We start from the raw sequence: 18,170 nt of genomic DNA on the forward strand, positions 1-18,170 counted from the left end.
AAAAGCTCTGGTGTAGATTATCAGGTCTGATGGATGCTGAGTGGTTTTGAGATGCATTTCTTTTAGGCTCTTTGAGGATGTCTTTCCTATTTAAGCCTTCTGGAGTTAAAATGGCCTTAATAATAATTAAATACTTAAAAGTGGGGTTGTTAAGGCCCATAGTAACCCGAGGACATCCTGCATCTCAACCCTGTTGGATAGTTTAGATCTTGTGTGATAGAAAATTACACTAAATACATAAGTGCCCGCTGAGATGCTAGTTTGGCCTCTATTCAAAATCAAGTCCCAACAGTTCATGCAGACCAACTTCAGTGTGCCAACAACAAACCAGCTTTGAACAAGAGCACAGCTATTGTAGGCGACTGTCCTTTTAGCATTCTTTGTCATTTCAACACCTTTTTGGTATTTTGACAAGGTAACGGATCACTTAAGTTGGATTTCATATAAAAAAGATTCCAGGTTACTGGTTTTGTGTTGCAAAATATTTAATTGGTACATACTTTACATGCAGCTAAAATAATATGCTTTCAATGTACATTATCTTACAGTGTACTACATGAGCATTGCTTAGATAATATGACTATGCAGCAGAAGGAACTACCATCATGATTGATAAGTGTCAGGGATTTGGCTCAGAAAACCAAACAAAAACAAGCAGAAGGAAAGAAAAAAAACACCGGTTTCTTTTCTTAACAAATGCACAAACACCACAGATGGACAGACACTTTGAACCTGAAACCGCTCTCATCTATCCAAATAAATCGGTCAGGAACAAAAAGGAGAGAAGGCAGGAAGACAGTGTATCAATCGTTGCGTTTGAGCAGGTCGGGTGAATACATTAAAACTGAGTGTCTTGTTTCTTATATATGTGAACTTCAACAGTAGACGACACCATGGCTATTAGGAGGAAGAACCAATGGGAGAAAATACTGTCACAGCCAGTTAAAATTGGGGTAAAACATCCATGTGATGTAGGGCAACAATGTGGCATCTTGCCTGCAGCACCCAAAGTGTGATCCATTATCTGTGGTTACGAATCAATTCTAGAAGTGGCAAACAATGTCCTCCCTTCCTGGACAAAGTCACGATTCTCACAAATACCACAGACCAGTGGACACACACCTACAACTTGAAATTAAACCTCTTTGTTAATTAGGTGTCCAGATCAGCATTTTTATTTATCCTTTATTTGTGCACACACACATTCTCCCTTTATATGGGGTAAATCCGTGATGACCAGGTAAATGATGACCCTCCCCCCCCCCCCCCCCCCCCCCGTCCTTCCTCCTGGTAGAGATACATAGGCAGTGCATTTGGAGTGTTTCCCGTAGTGATAACGTTGCTTCCCGGTGCCACCGGTTGGGGGATTTGTTTCTTGGAACAGGTTGTGGCTTAGAAAAAGAAGAAGTGGACAGTAGAGGTAGCAGGGCCTTCTTGAGGGCAGGATGAGAAGGGATGCCAGCATTCTTGTGGAGAATGAGATCCCCCTTGCCTGTTAACTATTATGACTTATGGGGGTTTTAAGTGGGTAACAGCAGTAAAACAGCTTCACATTCCAACCCAGGGTTCCCACACCTTCTTAAACATCAAATTCAAGGAATTACTTTCCAGGCCCACCTCCCTCAAATTCGAGGACCCAACGCGGCATAGTTTGAGACTCGGATCATCACTGAGACTTTTTAAAATGAGAACTAGCAGGCTTTGTAGAAGATCACAGACAACAATTAAAAAGAGAGGCTTAAATGTGTGAACTTATAAATTGTGTTGTGTTGCAGTGATGGCAGACTGTAGTCTCTTGTATAAATTCAAGAACTTTTAATGATCCTCCATGTCTATTTATGTCTATTTTCAAAAACTTTTGAGGCCTTGATTTTTATTGATCAAATTCAGAAACTTTCAAGCATTTCAACTTAAAGGACCCATGGGAACCCTGCCCAACATTTGATTAAAATTTGAATACAATTTGACTAGTAGACAGAAAAGGGGGTGAAAGTTCACAACTCCCAATTGTGGATCCCTGTGATGACACTGTCCACTCCTCTTATTTTTCCCTCTAGGTACTGGTGTATACTGTACCTTACTAAAAGGTGCTATGTTGTAAAAGAGATACCTAGCAAACAGTCCCTATGCCACAAATCTCAAGTTCTCATGATCTCCCAGGCACTTAATTTGTGCAAATCCGGGAGGACTTAAGTGTAAGCAGTGCAGTAAGAGCTTCATATCTCTCCCCCAGGTGTTAATATGTGTAGGGCACGAACACCCACGACACGGACACAGGGCTTTCACCAAAACTGCTTATACCTATCAGGTCCACTCAGATCTGTGCACTCTGTGTACCTTGTGGGTTAGAAGGGTGAGTTGATTTTGTGAGTGGCTGGCTGGAAAGTCAATTTGTCTGCAGCCAGCCATGGAGGGGGGTTCCAACTTTTGAATTTAACCTCTTGTTGACTGCCTGAGGTCCATCCCCTTCCTCTACTTGGACTCCTTCTCTGCATCCTGCAACGCAGACTGGATGCCCAGCTTCTTCAGCTCCTCCACCAGCTCTCCGTTCTGGTGCATCTGCAGCAGGATGTCGCAGCCTCCAAGAAACTCACCGTTGAAGTAAACCTGGGGGATTGTGGGCCAGTTGGAGAAGTCCTTCACTCCTGTGGAGGAGATAGGTTGGAATTAGAGATGCACAGAAACTGATGCGATACCAAACGTCAGGCCAAGAGAATCATGAGACAATTTCCCAAGTAATTCAATTAAATGTGACATTTTCATATAAATACAGTTTATACAGTTGCAACTTGCACTAGCATTATTATCATTGTGGGGAAATCACCCACTGTACTTCTCATTGAAGATCAATCTCAGATTATTTATTGTTTCTGGGCTTGGTAGGAGAATTCCTGTCAAATTAATTTCATTGTCAGTTTCCAACTACTAATCTGCCATTAGTTAGGCAATCTACACATTTAATGAAATGGCTATACTGCAGCCTTTGCAAAATAGTAAAATATTTCCCTAATTTAAATCCGAAATCACTCAATCTGGATGAAGTGTTAGTCAGACTTTGTCTCATCTGTGTGACGAGTTGGTGTTGCACTGCTGTTGCAAAATAATACTCAATTGACGAAGTGCAGCTGTGATGTAATAAAAACATTTCCTTCTTCCTCATAGTCATACATACATAACGTTACATACCTGCTGACATTTACCAAAGGTTCAAGTCGTGGCCCAATATAATACGGCCTAAAACACCCTCATATCAACATGCATCGTCTAACGTTTGCCTTGAAGCACCACACCCTTCAGTCCTGCTGCACAGTGCTGATAAAAACATCTGCTGTGGTACATTTGAGAAAACTGGGTAGCCAGAACTTGTTCATGTTCATTGTTGTTCATAAAAACAGTTGATATGTTTGGCTTGAATATGGTAAGTAATACATAATGGTGTTGAAATGAGGCAATGAAGACCTAAACCCAAACATTAGTTAGAGCATGTCATTTTATGTGATAAGTCTAATGTTACTGGTCGGTTGTGGAGAGATCCAGCCAAAGACAGCAATGACATCTATTCTATAGAGGCTCAAGACAAGTCAAGTTGAACTGAGAGCCAGCCTACTTGTTGCTGTCATTCACCCTGTCTTGTCTTGACTGACCTTGTCTGAGGTCCTGGTCGTCCAATACGTCGTACGCGGCATACTCGTCCACTCCGTGCATCCTGAGGATCTGAACCACGGCGTTGCTGAAGCCGCACAAAGGGTGAGCCGGCGTCCCCTTCATAAACACGACCACTTTGTCCTTCTTGACCATCTCACCGAGGTCTTTCATCCGGTCCGCCGCGGCGCACAGGTGCCTGGCCGAGGCCAGCAGAGACACATGTCCGCCGGCTTGCCTGGGCAGATAGACCGCGGCTCCGGCCCGTAGACACCTCGCTGTTGACCTAATCAGACTGTTCATGGTATTCGCTCGGTTATATCGTTAGTGGTCGGTGAAGAAGCCTCGTAGAAATGAACTGGTTTGCTTCTACACAAACTTGAGAGTAGTCAAAACACTTCGCAGGTCACACCAGTGCAGTCCACAAGATGACATAAAAATTAGGAATAGGATGACTAGCTAGATGGGCGGAACCAGAATGCTGATTGGACAGCTGTACCCCAAGACAATCTAACTTCATTTACCATTGGTTGAGCATCACGTCGATCATGTCGGTTACACAAGGAATACGGTTCCAAAATAGTCTGCTTAATTAATTTATACTCAATTAAACAAGTACTACCACAACCATTGTGTTACATACTTAATCACTTAATTATAATGTGTTTTGAAGCAACAAATACTTACAAGTTACACAATCCTTTCCGGGTCGCAGCAGTTTTTAATAGCTTCCGGTGTGACTTGCGCGTGCGCGAAAAGGAAGAAGAAGACGCTTTGAAAGATGGCGGCGCCCACGGAGAAATTTGCTTATCTCGGTGACAAAAATCCGAAACCAGGGAAACGCAGCGCAGTAAAGGAGACGCAGCCGCTGATAATCGCCAAAACTCCGGCAGAGGAGCAACGTCTAAAGCTGGAGAGGCTGATGCGTAACCCGGATAAACCCGCTCCCATCCCCGAACGACCGAAAGAGTGGAACCCGCGGGCTCCCCCGGAGTTTGTGCGGGACGTGATGGGCTCCAGTGCCGGGGCAGGCAGCGGGGAGTTCCATGTGTACAGGCACCTTCGCCGCAGAGAGTACCAGAGGCAGGACTTCTTGGACAAGATGTCAGAGAAGCAAAAGAAGGACGTGGACTATCTGGACAAGATCGAGGACAACAAGCAGGCGGCCGACGATAGGACGGCGAAGCGCAGGAAGAAGAGGGACAAGCTCAAACAGAAGAAGCTGGCCAAGAAAGCAAAACAAGACGGCGACAAGAAAGACGACTCCGACAAGAGCTCGGCCAGCAGTGAGGATGAGGAGCAGAGAGAAGAGAGAGAAGCTGAGGATGATGCCGAGGTGCCCAGCTTCATCATGGGGAAGAAATGAAGTGTGGACACGGACTGCCAGGACTGTTTCTCTGGCTTGTGGGGCGGTGAAGTTGTGATTTGGATGTCATCCGATGATGTTTCACGCAAGGCTCTGAAGATTGAAGACACCAAAATCACACAAAAACATTCACCTAAACAACCATCCAGAAGGAGTAATTATTAACATTTGGACAGAGTTCAAGAATCCTGTGCAAGGAAACGACATTAGTAGAAGTAGAACTCATTCGTTAGTCCTTGACTGTAAAGATGCATACGTAATACATGTGGGTGCTGGATATTTTTCGTTTTAACAGCCTGGAAACTGGGATGAACTGCCTAGTTTAATAGGCAGGGAAACCCCTGAGTGCATGGTTACAGGGAAATAGTTTCCTATGTCCCAGTCTGTGTAATTAAGTCAAGATGTGTTCAACAACACTGGTTCTTCATTGTGCTTAAATAATTATGTAGATCAACACACTTGTTAATTATTTATTATTTTCTATCAGCTAGCAGGCCAGGGTATTCAGCCTCCAGGGGTATTTTGAATTAGCTAAAATGTATGATACACTTATCCAAATTTGAGCTTTGAAAAACCACAATCACCCTGGACTTTTTGGGATTGTTAAACTTGCAATTTTTTATTTTAATGTAACATTGTAAAAGTTTTAATAAAAATATGAAAACGTGGAAATGCAGTAGTTATGCAAGTTCATTACATTTAACTTTCCCTATTCAGTTGATCAGTTCCAGTCAGTGTTTAGAGATATTAAGTATTCGATTGAAAATGCAAGTGAGTACTTTTCTCTATCATCCAGTTTCCCATCATTCTGCTGTTGTCATTGCAGCCTTGTGAAGCTGCCCCTTGCACAGATGATTGCTTGTGTGGCCCAACAAGGTTGCAGAGAGCAACACAAAGAATGAAAAGGCGTGACTTCTGGAGGCACAGGAGTTTCACGTGCGATGTTCCTTGGACAAGTAAGATGTACAGACATAGTACTTTATCCCTGAAGGGACAAGCCTGCTTTCCACGGGGGTGATGGTCTCGCTCTGTAACCATCACCTTACTTGAGACAGGTAGAGCAATACTGGCAGCCAGCTTTTGTTTGGAACAGGGGGAGGTTTCCCTGCCAAACACTTTCCACTGTCACACTGCATTCTGAGACTTAACCATGTACTTCTGCCTTGAATCACCACTTAAAAAATCTACTCGGTGAAGCAGGTGACTAAAGATGGTGACCTCCTAGTTTGACACAGCTACTCCCCACTAGAGCCCATGTACGGGATTCAAATCTAGGCCCTAGCCCGGCCCGGGCCATACATGTTCAGGCCTGAGCCCGATGTGAGCCCTACAGCTCATCAGAATTTCAGGCCTGGCCCCGGCCGTACCCCCCTCCCCCCAAACCTTATGCGTTTGATCAATTTCGAATAGCCTAAGGCTTAGGCTATTCGGCCCTAAGCCTATCAAATCAACACTATACAAAAAAGTACATTAAAACACAATGAACACCACAATATTATGTCAGTTCAAACATTAAAAAACAAAAAACAGGCAGGCCCAGCCCTGGCCCCAGCTAGTGATGTGATAATGGGCCCTAGGGTCGGGGCCCCCTGGGGCTCGGGCCAGAATGCAGGGCTCTACTCCCCACATGGCTCGTCACAAACACGAGGTGTGTTTTGCGCTGGGAGGACCAAGCAACGTCAATCCACGAGGCTGCCAGCTTTTGGAACCGTTCATGATTTTCTGTCACAGATTAATTTGCTACAGTAAGTGTATTGGATTTCCCCTCAAGTTCAAACCCATCCCTCTTGCTGTACAGCAGGGGTGTCCAAACCTTTTTGAATGGGGGCCAGATTAGATCATGTGAAAATACCTGGGGGGCCGCAGCTGCTTGTCACATCATATGGGTTATGCAAAACGCAAAGTGAACTTGCTTGATTAACCAATACTGTGTGGAGGGTCACATATAGTATATTTTGAGAGACAAGACGTGGGCCGCTTAAAATCGGTCTGAGGGCCGCAATTGGCCCCCGGCCCGGAGTTTGGACATGCCTGCTGTACAGGCAGCTTGGCAGCAATCCCTAACAACACTTCAGGCCCTATGGCAGTGGTTACCTTAGGGTCGCGACCCTGAGTGGGGTCGCCTGGAATTCAAATAGGGTCTCCTCACCGATGCACCGTTTGTTCTGTTCATTTGTTTGTGTTGACTAGTTCATTTCCCTTGGTTTTAGATAATAAATTATTGTTTAACTTTTACTTTGTTGTATGACTCCCCTGTTACTTCCTTGAGCTGGGTTGCAACACATGAGGGGAGTCATTCACCAAAGTAAAAGTTAAAACAATAATTTATTAACTAAAACTAAGGATGGAATAAGTAACTACACAACACAAACTACATTAAATGGAACAAAATGTGCATTGGTGAGGAGGGAGATCGAGAGACTGTCTGAGCTGAAGGCCCAATGAGTGCACCACGTCCAGGTGTAGCCACTTGTTTACCCTGCCTTTTCGATACAAAATGGCCCCCGTGAAAAGGGTCTATTTTAGATGTTTTGTTACAGAAAGTGTATAAAACCCATGACCAAAATAGTCATGCATTCTGTCATTGTGTGACTTATAGTTGGAATTCTAGTCAAAATAAAATATCCTTTTTGCTGGGGACCCCCTGTCCCAGGACCCCTGGGGGTCCCCGGACCCCTAAAGAACCGCTGTTTTGGAGATCTTCCGAGCTTAAAAGGTGCACAAGCATACTCAGAAGGAATTCAGATTTTACTCATTCGCTGTGTCAATGAAAAGTCAACGGAAAATCCACCACATGTGGCCCAGAGTGGGGGTCGTCTATGAAACAAACCTGTTACCTTTCACATGGGATCACAGTGGATTTCTTCATTCAAACGTGCTATGAAATCCCACACTGTCAGCTGCATCACACACTGAGAATAATACCAATCACAGCCTGCCGTTAGATTCAGGCTGAGTTGGTTCCAGGCCATGGGGGAGTGGTGCGACATTAGGATTGAGGCTGAGTTGGTTCCAGGCCATGGGGGAGTGGTGCACAGAGTTGATCAACAGCTCAGAGGGAGGACTCGGCGTGTTAGGGCACGAGACACTGCCTCCGCTGCCATTTCCTCATCTCACTCCTGTAATGAACCACAAATTACTACAACTGCGTTTACACTGTGAAGCGTTTTCCCTCCCTCTGCCCACAATGGAATCTAAGAAGTGTTGAGAAGAAGTGTGAGACAGTCCCGCTCTTCCCGGTGATTCCATGGAAAAGCAGGACGAGGCCAGCTGGGATGGAGGACAGGGGGAATCATTGGGAGAGATCAGTGAGTAGTAGTATAAGGTCAATAGGATCTGATGCAGGCGATTATTACTGTGTGAGTAAGATCTATAGATAGTTGTTATTTATCTGTTGCTCGTTCGTTACTTTTGCTATTATTTGTATCTGTTGCTTGTTGCTAATTTCTATTTTTCTTGTTTTCTGTGGACTCCTATGCATCTTTGGGTCATTGAAAAGCGCTATATAAAATAAATTAATTATTATTTATTATTCGAGTCGACAATTGCAGATTGTACTTTTGAAAACAATATCTATTATTTTTCCCTGCTTCTCCTTCGCCTTCCATACTTTCATTTTCCAGGTAATTGTGACATCTGATTGCCCAATCATTGACTACCGTATATTTTTTACTTGTTGATATTGTGCTTTTTGGAACCACAGGTATAGGCTATCTTCTAAAACACTTATGGGTCTCAAAGTCACATAAAATTTTGCATTCTTGCACTTTTACCCGAGGCTCCTGACAATCCTGTTCTTACCTGTTTGCAATATTCACCACCTGTCCACTATATTACATCTAACGCAGCCTTTTGAAAACACTGGAGCAGTACTTTGCTGTAAAGTTGCAATGTTACCTGCGTACTTCACCAGGCCTCCTCTTCTATTCCCCAGGTGAGAGGGAAGCTGTGCAGAAGAGAACTTTCACCAGGTGGATGAATGTCTTCCTGCAGAGAGTAAGACACAATCAGTCTGGTATTATACTGTGATACTTAATGGAATAACGCAGTGGTTCTCAACATAGGGTCTGGGGGCCATCAGCGGTCCTTGAGGGGATAGACCCTTCTCACGGGGGCCATTTTGTGTCGAAAAGGCAGGGTAAACACAGGTGCAAACAAAACACTAATGAGGGTTTCAAACTTCCATGATTGGAATTTGGAAACCCACATTAGTGTTTTGCTTGCACCTGTGTTTATTCTGCCTTTTCGACACAAAATGGCCCCCGTGAAAAGGGTCTATTCCAGGGGGTTCCCAGCAAATTGATGAATTGTTAAACTTCAGCAAGCAACATAATTAGAGAATAGATTTTGATCATAGTTTCTCTGTTATCTCTACAATACAGATAGTCATGGCACACTGGGCAAATCATTATCTAACAATAAAAAATATTCTCAGATTTGATTTCAAGAGAAAAATATCAAATGGGAGTCTGCGGCCATAATGTGGACTAAATTAGGGGTCCTGGTCGTTCATATGAAAAAGGTTGAGAATTGCTGGAATAACGGATCTCATTTTCTTCACACTTCATCTCACAAATACAATCAGCATTAAGGTTTGTTTTGTTATTTTCCAGCGTGACCCTCCAGTTGAGATGCACGACTTGTTCACAGACATCCAGGATGGCAGAGTGCTCATGGCGTTGCTGGAGGAGCTCTCCGGGTGCAAACTAGTAAGAAAATCCATTCCAAATACATCCAATGTGGGACAAGAATTGAAACAAACAAACGGACAGAACCCACTCCCTTTTATATGATATCAGGTTTTGATTCGATTAGCAGCGTTTCTTCAGTAATTTCTCATTGCAGGTTTACAGGTTTAGGCCGTCTTCCCACCGCATTTTCAGGCTGAACAACATCGCCAAGGCCCTGGCGTTCCTGGATGATCGGCATGTGAGTCTGTCTGTTAGCCCAAGGCTTTAATATAGCTCCATTGGCGTGGCCTTGATCATTTATGTTTTGCATTTGGCTCCTGTGTGCATTAATAGATCCAGAAAAACAAGTAATTTCAGATGTTGTCTCCTCCCTGTTGTCTTTCAGGTGAAGCTGCTTGGCATTGATGCCTCTGGTATTGCAGATGGCGTCCCTTCTGTCATTCTAAACCTTGTCTGGAGCATTATTCTATATTTCCAGGTAGGGAGTTTCTCACTATCCATAACTCTCACATCCTCTCTCTGTCATTTGTTCCTCATCTAGCGGTATCTCTCCTTGCCAAAGTCTCTCATAATGGCAGACCTATAAGTACCTTTCTCTCTCGTTCCCCCGCAGATAAGGGAGGTGACGGCAGGCCTCCAGAGGCGAATTTCTTCCAGCTTCTCCTCCTTATCTATGAGCAGTTCCTCCAGTGACCCCTCAACCCCGGCCCGTAGCGTCAGCAGCTGCTTCAGCAGCACTTTGCCATCCAAAGGCAGGAGGGCCGCCAGGAGGACACCAAAGTATGGGAAAATGATCACGACACTCCTGCACTGGGTCCAAAGGTGCACATCAAAGTGAGTTTGAAATAGGAGATATTAGGAGAGAAAAAAATTACAGATTCAGATTAATTGTCCTCTGTAGTGGACATTTGTTTACATTTGTACTCTATGGATGGTGGAAGTGTCAATGAGCTGCTGGTAGGTTGTGAGTGGGGAGGCTAATTATTTTTTATTTTAGACTAGAGGATGTTTTAGTGATTTTCAGGAGGTTATTTCTATTGGTGAAACATTTCCCAATGGTCTTTGTCAGCAAATTCATGTTATCCAGGGTAGAACATGAGTGGTAAGTAAAACAAAAACATAAGATTTAGTTGATGGATAGCACAGGTTGCATTTGATATGTTGAAAAGAGTCTAATACCTCATAGGATCTGAAAATACTTCAATTGCTGATTTCTTATTGTTTGCTTTTGTTTTGATTATTGGATTATCTTCAAATCCGCAGGTTTGGGGTGGAGGTGCATGACTTTGGGGAGAGCTGGAGGAGCGGACTGGCCTTCCTAGCCATGATAAAGTCCATGGACCCTGGCTTGGTGGACTTGAGGGACAGCCTGTCCAGAGCACCCAGGGAGAACATTCAGGAGGCCTTCATGATTGCCCAGCGCAGCCTCGGCATACCACCTCTGCTGGAGCCTGAAGGTTAGAAGGCCACTCAATTGAAAAGTGCTGCACAGTGAGGGGCGGTTCTAGGCCGTTTTTGGGTGGGCTTTAGCCCACCCAAAAATAGTCTCAGCCCACCCAAAAAAATAGAGGCAAAAAAAACTTTTTTTTTTTTTTTTTTTTTTTTTTTTTTTATCCCTCTCCAAATCCATGGTGGTCATTAGTAGCAGTTTCTGACTACACTCAATGCGCTGTGTGCATGTTTCCCCCCCCCCTATGTTCATAGGGTGGGCTGAGACAAAAATTTAGGGGGGTTCAGCCCACCCGAAAAGTTTCTAGAACCGCGGCTGCGCAGGCGCTCCCTCCTCCATCTATCTGCCTAATCCCACATCACTTCACACAGGTCACACACAGTACAGCAGCGAAGTGGTACTCCACAGTCCACACAATCGTTCTCCCCACTCATGATCAATGAAACTGAGGTGAGCATTGAGCAGTCAGAGTCGTTAGTAGTTACTTAATTAGCGCATATTGATATGCAAATTAGCACGTAACGTTGTCGTAGGCTAAACAAAAGAACTTGTCGCTGTGCCTGCCAGACAAACAGGTGGACTGGAGGAAGGTAGGTAGGCTACCATGGCACCAGCCAGCCATGTCATGCTAGCTCGCAGTAAGCGGGTGTAAATGGATGTGATGTTTTTTGAGAAACATATGGGCATAAGTGACAAACATTTTCAAACGGGTCCCTTGTTATCTGAATGAAATTAAGCCCTTCAGAATCGCAAGTGGCTGCTTTACACAGCCTGTCTGATGTGATGATGACGATAGCTTAACATGCGTGCATGGCATCACTTATGTCTTGCTGTGATGTTAGTTCAGTATCTCAATAAAAGTTCTTACAGGCTTGTTATTTCCCTCTAAGGCAGGGATGTCAGAGATACGGCCCGCGGGCAGGTTTCATCCGGCCCGCGAGATGTTTTGGAATATTAAAAAAAATATATATATATATTATTATTATTATTAAATTCGCACCCCATTATCATGAACTACGTGTGGCTAATAAGCAAGCTAAGAGTTCATTCATAAGTTAATTAACCTGCACTACAAGGAAGTATGTCAGTAGGTCATCAGGTGTAAACAAAGCCGCCATGATGCCACGCTGGAATTGAATCGCGCATTCAGCTACCTACCAAAAAACAAAAGAATCAACAAGATCAGGCGCGGACTGCATAATCGGGCACATCGGGCAAATGCCCGGTGGCCTGGCCTGGCCTGGCCTGGCCTGCAAAAAAAAAAAAAAATTGTGCCCGCAGTCAGGCCACTCACTGAACAGCAAGCCAGGCGCCGCCTACTGGTTTACTAGTGGTTTTATTACTTTATTCAGGATTAAAGTGGGTGCATCTCATTGTAAAATTGGACTTGGCCCAAATTGGGCTTCAAACGGCCCAAATTGGGCTTCAAACGGCCCAAATCTGGCTTTAAACGACCCAAATTGGGCTTCAAACGGCCCACATCTGGCTTCAAACGGCCCAAATTGAGCTTTAAACGGCCCAAATTTTTCTGACGCCGGCACGCGCGTCGGCCCGTATCGGCCTGGCCTGCTTGGTATCTAATGCCCGGCCTGAATTATGATCCCAGTCCGCCCCTGAACAAGATGCTGTCGAAAAAGAGAAAGGTTGACACGGAATGCAGGCAGTTTCAAGAGAAATGGAAAGAGCAGTATTTCTTTTGTGAAGTAAATGGGTACAGTAAATGAGTCGAATTGATTTTAGTAAAAAAAAAAATCCGGCCCCCATGAGGTCTCAGTTGAACAAATCCGGCCCTCTACCTAATATGAGTCTGACACCCCTGCTCTAAGGGACTGCAAGGCAGATATTTAAACAGCCTTGTTTGTGTACAGTACCAGTGGCATGGGAGTAATAAAAAGGGATTAAGGACCAGGACCCCTGGTGGTCAGTAAGATGGGCTGGTTGAGCGTTGTTAAAATGATCTTTATTTATTATTTATTTTTGCTTTAAAACTATTTTTTAATTTTCTGCTTAAAGTTCATGAAAAAAGTGGCATTCTTGTTTTTTCACACAATAATTTCATAATACCATTTGTAATGCCACCGTTGTAGTGCTGTTGTTCAAAATTAAAGTACATTTTCTCAGATTTATTGGTGTCTTTCTAGTCACACAATTTAATAGTCAGTGTTTACCATACACTGATCTATTTGTGGTGGTACACCCTACATAGATTTTGACCCCCACAAATACTGCCACATATTAATTTCAACTAGTTGACTGCAAACTCCTGCTTTAGTGCTTACAGTATATTATTATCTTGTCGGAATATTATTCCAGCCAATAAGTTAGGAAGTTCCCTTTTGATTTAATTTTACTTTTGTTTTGCCTACAAAGCAAAATGTTACTTTACTTGAAACTCCCCTGAAGTGATTTTGGTATTATTTATGCAAGCATAATTCTACCATATAGTAACCTGTATGCAGAATATATATAGTATATATAGGGAAACAATTATTTTTTCATTGCTGTAAAACCACAGAACGGTAAAGAAGATATTGATGTGTGTAGTTCTTCATAGATCTAGTCTCTTCATTTTGATCTCAAAGTGCGCCAGTTTGATCCATTTTTACTTGAAACTGTACAAAATTTTCTTCCGGGGGGGCATGCCCCCGGACCCCCCTAGGGGTTCAGTGGTCCATGACCTTTGGGTGGGCTGAGCCCACCCAAAGCTCTGATGCTAAAACCGCCCCTGCAGTGCACATCTGTTTTCCTTCACAAAGACAAACGTGTCTTTCTGCAAGAAATCAGTCGCCTTCAGCCAGATAGTGCAGCGAATGTGTCTGTAATAACCAACAGCACCAGCTTAATGATGCCACCTCTCAAGGAGTGAATCAGAAGGACTGATCCTATTGCAGATCAATTTAGAACTTGAGCTCCCTTTAAATGAGATAAGTAGCCTAAATAATAGTGCTAATCTCTCTATGTCTATGATTGAATGAGTCTCTCTGTTCCCTACTGCTACTGTCTAAAAAGTGTGTATCCTTCTTTCTGCAGACATATGCACTTCACCAGATGAGCAGTCTGTCGTTACCTATGTGTCTATGTTCCTGAAGCATTGTTCAGGCTTGGAGGAGGTCAGTAGGCTTCTTCATATACATCTTAACAGCAGCAATCATTATTTCATTTAACTGGGGGAGGGGGGGGGTACACAAAAAAACTTGACTCCATATACTAATATCCCCTAAATTATAGGATCATACAACAGATTGTGGAATGAGACTAGACGTTCCCGAGAACCCGAGGTTTGCATCGCTTGAGTCGATCAGCTTTGGAGAGCCGTTTGCTCCTGACCCAGAAGCCCAAGCCTTGCTGAAGGGCCTGGAGAAGACCAACGAGCAGCTTCTGTGGAAACGATGGTCCAGAAGACCCTCAGCAGAGTGCCGTGCCGCCTCGCGCCACCTGAACGGGCCGGTTACCAACAACACATTTTCACCCTCCAATCCCCGAAGCAGCTTTGAGGAGAGTGTGGGCGATGCCACCACCTCACAGTTCAACAAAAGGAAGCCTCTTGGTGTCTTTCAGCCGATCAGTCCATTGGACGCAGGCAATGTTGACCAGGAGATCCGGTCGTGGATGGAGAAAGCCGCCGTGGATCAGCACCACCGTAAAGGGAGAGCGGGTGAGGCTAATTTTTCCCTGAGCTCCGAGGAAGGGATCTACAACTTATCAGCGCTGGACTCTGATGAGGAAGACGCTTACAGCTACATCCTGGATCTGAACAAAGACATGTTCCAATCTTATAATCCTCTTAATAGACAAGCGCAGCTGGTTGAAGAGGGAACAGCAGAAGAAACAATCTCAAACGGAGAGCTGACGGCGGAGTCAAAACGTCTGAAACTATCAGAGGTGTTACTTGACAATGGATCTGAATGTTACTCCCAACACGAGGAAAGCGTACTCGCACAGAATGGTGACTTTGAGAGGGCAGCTGAGGACAGAGAGCAGTCAATGGATCAGGAGAGCGCTGACGTGGAGGAGAGTGGAAGCAGTGTTGGGGATGAGCAGCAGGAGATTAGACGCAGCCATAGATTCAGAGAGACGGTAAACAACGGAGAGGTGCTTGATATGGAAGAGGAGGCAGAGGACGAAGATAGAGGCCAAGAGCTTGAGGAGAGAAAAATAGCAGTGAGGGAACAGGATGATGGGGATGATGAAGATGAAGGGAAGGCGAAGGACAAGAGAGAAAAGGGTCGATTTGTGAGGCAGGTTTATGGTGAAAGAGAGACAATGGGAGATGAAGCAGGGAATGCAAAGCTTTTTGAAGTTGCGGAGTGGGAGAGAGAGGAACAGGAAGAGACCGACGCTGGGTTGTTGGAAAAATCTGGACAAGTGAGGGAGATGGGGTTAGTAGAGGAAGGAGGAGAGGCAGAACATTTGTTGAAGGTAGAGAAAAGCGAGGAGCACAGAAGGGCAGGTGAAGAAGAGGAGAAGTTAGAAGATGATGTAAATAAGGAAGAGACCGGCGCTGGGTCATTGGAAAAATCTGGACAAGTGAGGGAGATGGGGTTAGTAGAGGACGGAGGAGAGGAAGAACATTTGTTGAAGGTAGAGAAAAGCGAGGAGCACAGAAGGGCAGGTGAAGAAGAGGAGAAGTTAGAAGATGATGTAAATAAGGAAGAGACCGACGCTGGGTCATTGGAAAAATCTGGACAAGTGAGGGAGATGGGGTTAGTAGAGGATGGAGGAGAGGAAGAACATTTGTTGAAGGTAGAGAAAAGCGAGGAGCACAGAAGGGCAGGTGAAGAAGAGGAGAAGTTAGAAGATGATGTAAATAAGGAAGAGACCGACGCTGGGTCATTGGAAAAATCTGGACAAGTGAGGGAGATGGGGTTAGTAGAGGAAGGAGGAGAGGAAGAACATTTGTTGAAGGTAGAGAAAAGCGAGGAGCACCGAAGGGCAGGTGAAGAAGAGGAGAAGTTAGAAGATGATGTAAATAAGGAAGAGACCGACGCTGGGTCATTGGAAAAATCTGGACAAGTGAGGGAGATGGGGTTAGTAGAGGACAGAGGAGAGGAAGAACATTTGTTGAAGGTAGAGAAAAGTGAGGAGGGCAGAAGGGCAGGTGAAGAAGAGGAGAAGTTAGAAGATGATGTAAATAAGGAAGAGGAGGCAGAGGATTGGAGGGCTGTGAATTTTGAAAGTTTTAAGGTGGAAAACCAGAAGACTTTTATTGACGAGGTGGTGTGTGATGTCAGAAGGACAGTTAGAGTTAACACAGAAGAGGACAGGAGAGACAGCGTTGCCAAAGAGGAAGATGTGTTCATGGTGGAGGAAAAGGAGGTTAACAAAGATGACAGCAATGAAGTTATGAATGTAAAGGATGTTGAGGGTATCACAGCAGAGAAGGACAGGGAACACAACACTCTCACTGAGGAGAAGGCAACAAGAATAGGACATCCCACTGAAATGAGCCTGGAAAATAACAATGAGACAGGTGGTCATCTCCATGATGGCAAAAACAATCGGACCACTGCCACCTCTCAGTCATTAAGGTAGGTTTTCATGATCTGTTTCAGGAAATACAAGTAATACTTGTCTTAAAGAAATACCAATTTCATTCATCCACAGAGATTCTAGAGTGAATAGTTTGCCATGTAAAAATCTTGCTGAATTTATCATTATGCAAATCTAGCCTTTTGTTCTGTCAGGGTTTGGTTTCATTTTGATGTAATGTGCCATGTTATCCTTTATATGTGTTGAACTTACAATAGGAATCTGTAGACTTGTATTTTGTCAGTGTGGTTTCATCCCAGTTGTGTAATTTCCCTTTATGTAATGTGGCCCACTTGAGTCTTAATCCTGTGTTTTATCTACTTTGCAGCAGCGAGGGAGGTGCGCTTCTTCAAACTTTGGCAGCCTCTCGTGAAGCAGCCTCATTAGAGCTGGAGTTACTGCTGGTCCTGTGGATCCTTCTCTACTGCTACTTCATCTTACCTCACATGAACCTCTGAGTCTATCCTCCACTGCTCACTTCTTATTAGGACGTGCGCATTAGCCCAGTTTCCAATAACGAGCCAAACGGGGATACCTCAGGCTTGACTCTCATGCTTTATCTATGTTACTAAATTTCCCCAAAGGCAAGAATTAATGATTCTGTTTGCTTCTAGCTGCCGGCACAAATGGCTTGTCAGTTGGGCTATAGTTTCAGATAAAAACACATAATGCTATTATTCCCATGTTAAACACATTTTGAGTTGGTCTTGCTTCTAGTAAGCACTATTGCGCTCTGCTGCGGGAAAGTGATTGCTCTTACAGTTTCACATACACAAACTAGTTAGTCAGCGTCTGTCGTCTGACTGGTGCAAAATGCTCTGCTTATTCGTATTCTTTTTGAAGTGGGTCAGGCAAAATTATCACGATTCCAATGTCACTTACTATATTAACCACATGGTGGCAGCACAGCATCACTGCAGCAACTGATTTACATGCAGTAGTACACTACAGGCTGCTGACATATGGCTTTCTGTTGACTGTTGAGAATCCCACCTAGACCTGCTGTATAATTAAGCTGTATTGGCATGGTAAGATTAAACTGATAATGTTTAATGAACACTTTGACATTTCACACTGCTGTCATGCCAGCACTTGTGGCTCAGAAACTATACTATTTCAATGTTTTCATTTCAGGTAGATAAAGATTAAGCTCCCTCCCCCCATGATTTTTTTTTAAATGACTGTGAGATTTAGACACAATATCTTCTGATCCTTTCCACAAAATACAATAGCACCAGGCATGTGAATTCTGTATGTTGTAGGCAGGCATGTGCATATTGTCTTTGTAAGATTAGACCAGTTTCAAAATGTTGACATTGCAAATAGGAGAGAGAGACTATACCAAACTGTGCACAGTGAAACTAGAGCACTATTTAAGTATGCATCAGTTACATAAACGTTCAGAATCCATGTTGACACACACACACGCACGCACACACACACACACACACACACACACACACACACTACTGTAGGATTTCTGAGAAAGTAA

General features: G+C 44.1%; 3 protein-coding genes across 5 annotated transcripts; 2 read left to right on the plus strand and 1 right to left on the minus strand.

Annotated features, from left to right (window-relative positions):
• Positions 1-479: 479 nt before the first annotated feature.
• glrx5 (glutaredoxin 5 homolog) lies at positions 480-4,056 on the minus strand. The gene is made up of 2 exons (XM_083643782.1): positions 3,645-4,056; positions 480-2,645 (listed from the first exon to the last, which is right to left on the minus strand). Exons 1-2 carry the CDS (start codon positions 3,943-3,945, stop codon positions 2,473-2,475), a joined length of 474 nt encoding a protein of 157 aa, XP_083499908.1. The 5' UTR covers positions 3,946-4,056; the 3' UTR covers positions 480-2,472.
• Positions 4,057-4,423: 367 nt separating this feature from the next.
• Positions 4,424-5,668, plus strand: prkrip1 (PRKR interacting protein 1; the record flags this gene model as incomplete). Its single annotated transcript, XM_083642976.1, has 1 exon — positions 4,424-5,668. One exon carries the CDS (start codon positions 4,424-4,426, stop codon positions 5,006-5,008), a length of 585 nt encoding a protein of 194 aa, XP_083499102.1. The 3' UTR covers positions 5,009-5,668.
• Positions 5,669-8,147: 2,479 nt separating this feature from the next.
• clmnb (calmin b) lies at positions 8,148-17,907 on the plus strand. 3 transcript variants are annotated; one of them, XM_083643577.1, is made up of 10 exons: positions 8,148-8,316; positions 8,943-9,004; positions 9,622-9,717; positions 9,854-9,937; positions 10,085-10,177; positions 10,313-10,533; positions 10,963-11,156; positions 14,180-14,259; positions 14,378-16,677; positions 17,007-17,907. In XM_083643577.1, exons 1-10 carry the CDS (start codon positions 8,256-8,258, stop codon positions 17,134-17,136), a joined length of 3,321 nt encoding a protein of 1,106 aa, XP_083499703.1. In that variant the 5' UTR covers positions 8,148-8,255; the 3' UTR covers positions 17,137-17,907. The 3 variants fall into 3 exon arrangements, with proteins under 3 accessions (XP_083499703.1, XP_083499704.1, XP_083499705.1); XM_083643578.1 differs by having other exon boundaries at positions 17,010-17,907; XM_083643579.1 differs by lacking the exon at positions 17,007-17,907 and having other exon boundaries at positions 14,378-15,676; positions 15,762-15,812.
• Positions 17,908-18,170: the final 263 nt, after the last annotated feature.

This window comes from Poromitra crassiceps (genome assembly GCF_964638095.1).
Source record: "Poromitra crassiceps genome assembly, chromosome: 9".
NCBI lineage: Eukaryota > Metazoa > Chordata > Actinopteri > Beryciformes > Melamphaidae > Poromitra > Poromitra crassiceps.

What these genes read in the sequence shown, in the direction of transcription:
- glrx5 (XM_083643782.1), bottom strand. Translation starts at nt 3,945, where the DNA reads ATGAACAGTCTGATTAGGTCAACAGCGAGGTGTCTACGGGCCGGAGCC. An exon ending in CGACCAGGACCTCAGACAAG is followed by an intron (nt 2,646 to 3,644) that starts GTCAGTCAAGAC and finishes TCTCCTCCACAG; the next exon opens with GAGTGAAGGACTTCTCCAAC.
- clmnb (XM_083643577.1), top strand. Translation starts at nt 8,256, where the DNA reads ATGGAAAAGCAGGACGAGGCCAGCTGGGATGGAGGACAGGGGGAATCA. An exon ending in GGAATCATTGGGAGAGATCA is followed by an intron (nt 8,317 to 8,942) that starts GTGAGTAGTAGT and finishes TCTATTCCCCAG; the next exon opens with GTGAGAGGGAAGCTGTGCAG. An exon ending in AGCTCTCCGGGTGCAAACTA is followed by an intron (nt 9,718 to 9,853) that starts GTAAGAAAATCC and finishes TTCTCATTGCAG; the next exon opens with GTTTACAGGTTTAGGCCGTC.